At 36.2% G+C, this 2590-nt stretch overlaps 1 protein-coding gene across 1 annotated transcript; it reads right to left on the bottom strand.

The window, feature by feature from the left end:
• Positions 1-647: 647 nt before the first annotated feature.
• On the bottom strand, positions 648-2266 carry LOC134234765 (cholecystokinin receptor type A-like). Its single transcript, XM_062716812.1, has one exon. The coding sequence runs from the start codon at positions 2163-2165 to the stop codon at positions 939-941; it is 1227 nt and encodes a 408-aa protein (XP_062572796.1). The 5' UTR covers positions 2166-2266; the 3' UTR covers positions 648-938.
• Between the last annotated feature and the right edge of the window lie 324 nt (positions 2267-2590).

The following is a 2590-nucleotide window of genomic DNA, read 5'->3' as shown; positions in this document are numbered from 1 at the left end:
GTGATATCTAGGCGATTGCCATTTAGTCACTTTTTATTCGTCAGAAAGGGATGGATTAAGACTAGTAGGGTGCAGGGAAAAAATCACGAGCACTACTCAGTTTATTGTAAGTCATAGAACTAGACTCCAGATTTACCATAAAAAATTATGAACTTCGTTATAATACATGTATGTATAAAGATATTTGTTACGAGAAAACTATATAAAGCACGGGCTTCTCCACAGAATTATCTTTTGTACCAAATAATTAATGAAGAACATTTATTCATGTATGAATAGTCAATTTTTGGTTTGTTGTTTTTCTTTCATCAACTGTAACTTTTTCATCAACTTAAACTAGATACATCGCATTTTTAAAAATCAATTAACCGATATATACATGTACAATTTAGTTTCAGTAAAGATGAATACCTCTTTCGAAAGACAAAGATTAGAAATTCTAGTTCAGATAATTGTCTTCCCTTGTGAAAGAGGGCGTCGAAATGCATCATTAAGAGTGTCTGTTTTTCTTCCTTTTCCTCAAATTTTCAAGTGTGTTACAGTGGAAACAATATAAATAAAACAATGTAGAGGAATTGTTCATCTAACAGATACTTGCAAGAGTCCAGATTCAAAATGGATCACTTTAAAAACAAAAACAAAAAATGTTAACTTTGCTATATCTTTACTTTTGAGTTTATTGCTCAATACTGTACATCACCAAATTTTTGCGACCTTATTTTCGCGAGATAGAAATTAAATTTTTTATTATCGATACAAATTTTTCATTTATTATTGATACTGCTCTATATACTCTTTAGGAAATGTGAGAAAGATATTTTCGCGAGGACATTGTCACGCATTAATACGCAAAAATAAAGTTCTCGCAAATAAAGTGATTTACAGTAATTAACAAACATGATATGACATGAAGAAAGCGATATACCGTATATACAATGCTACACTGTCTGAGATTTCCATTTAGAAGGAAGTTTAAATACTTTGCTATACAATAAATTACATTCCTTGCGAAACCTATCGTCTACAAAACAATACACCAAAGGATTAGTCACATTGCTCAAGAAATATCCTCGCAGTAGAACTGAAGTGAACATTCCAAGACTACGTGCCAGGTTTTCATAGGCCGAGGGCCGCACCGCCCTAATAACCAGAATAATGAGGTTTGGCAGGTACCCCACATACGACACAGCGGTGGCAATGAGAAACATCAGAGTGATCCTTCTGGTTCGATCCAGCTTGGCTTTCCCTTGCATCAAAGGCTTACTGGAAGGTTTGTCTACGGTGTTCCGCGTGATTTTGTTTTTATTGGAATACACACTAGACTCTTCGTCTTGAATGTGATGAGAACTGCTACCCTCTTGTTTCAAAGGTACCATTTTCATGTGGACAGACGAAGCAGTCATTTTGTTATCGCTACTGATGGAGTTTCCGCTCAATGTTTTCTTTACATTCTTCAGTTGAGCCGATTGACGGAAGGTCATTTGTTTGTACAAGCTCTTGCCAACGAAGGAATATGCAACGATACATATAATAAAAATGACAGTACTTATAAGAAGAAGAAGAAGGGAATAGATCCGGAAAAAAGATTGCTGGCCTTCACTGGAGCCTGTTGTACAATCTGTGCCTGAAAGTCCTGGAATATCAGTGAGTTTTTCTGCTACATCATACAAATAAAATGAAGAAATCGCCAAAAGAATGGAAACACCAACCGTGACCATGCATGCGATGGCTGCCTCTTTCTCGGATATTTGTCTCCCGAATGGACAGCACGCCTTTCTATATCGTTCTATGGCTATAACTCCCAACATAAGCCCCGAAGCGATACTGACTACGTGGTTTATAAATCGGAAACACTTGCAAGCAGCACCCGAGTCAAATGTGTATCCATGGCGAATATCCACAATTTCAAATGGAGCACTGACCGCGCATGCAACGAAATCAATGGCAGCTAACCAGACCACAAAGGTCCGATGGTTTGAGGGTTTATACCTTACGTGGTACACAATAAAAGCATGACCGTTCCCAATGGTTCCCACAAAACACAACAGAATCAAATAAACTACAACAGCTATATCATCCTTAAGAAACTCCTGAAATTCATATTGTTCAATGGTCAAGGCTACCCCTGTTGAGTTCCTTAAAGTGTCGTTTAGTGTAGAGTCCATCCTAGCGTCATTCCCTACTCAATTCTGACTCTGCGTCGACTTGGGAAGGCTTAATAATGATCATAGTGATTTCATTTTCCGGTAGATCTCCAGTGTAGGAAATTCGCCCTTGATGTCTTAGGACCCGCATATTTCTTATTACCACTATAAACTATTGTTATATCCATGACTAGTGCGTTCTTAAATAATCATATTTTCATACTTGACATATATAGAATGTGCAATTTCTCACAGATTTGTAAACAATATCTCCACTGTGATTTTCTAAAATTGGGAACTTCTCCTTAACACGCTAAATTATATTTCACGTTTTTAAGCACTTTTATACATATAAGTTTTATAATATAATGTAATAATTATATGAATATAAACAAAAGGGAGAAACGATTGGATTGGGGAGGGGCATATCAAACAAAACATTTATT

The sequence above is a fragment of the Saccostrea cucullata genome, unplaced genomic scaffold (genome assembly GCF_032062105.1).
Source record: "Saccostrea cucullata isolate Sc308-1 unplaced genomic scaffold, CSIRO_AGI_Scuc_v1 ctg16018, whole genome shotgun sequence".
Classification (NCBI taxonomy): domain Eukaryota; kingdom Metazoa; phylum Mollusca; class Bivalvia; order Ostreida; family Ostreidae; genus Saccostrea; species Saccostrea cuccullata.
Note: the sequence above shows the minus strand (reverse complement) of the source record. Positions and strands in the feature narration are given on the sequence as shown.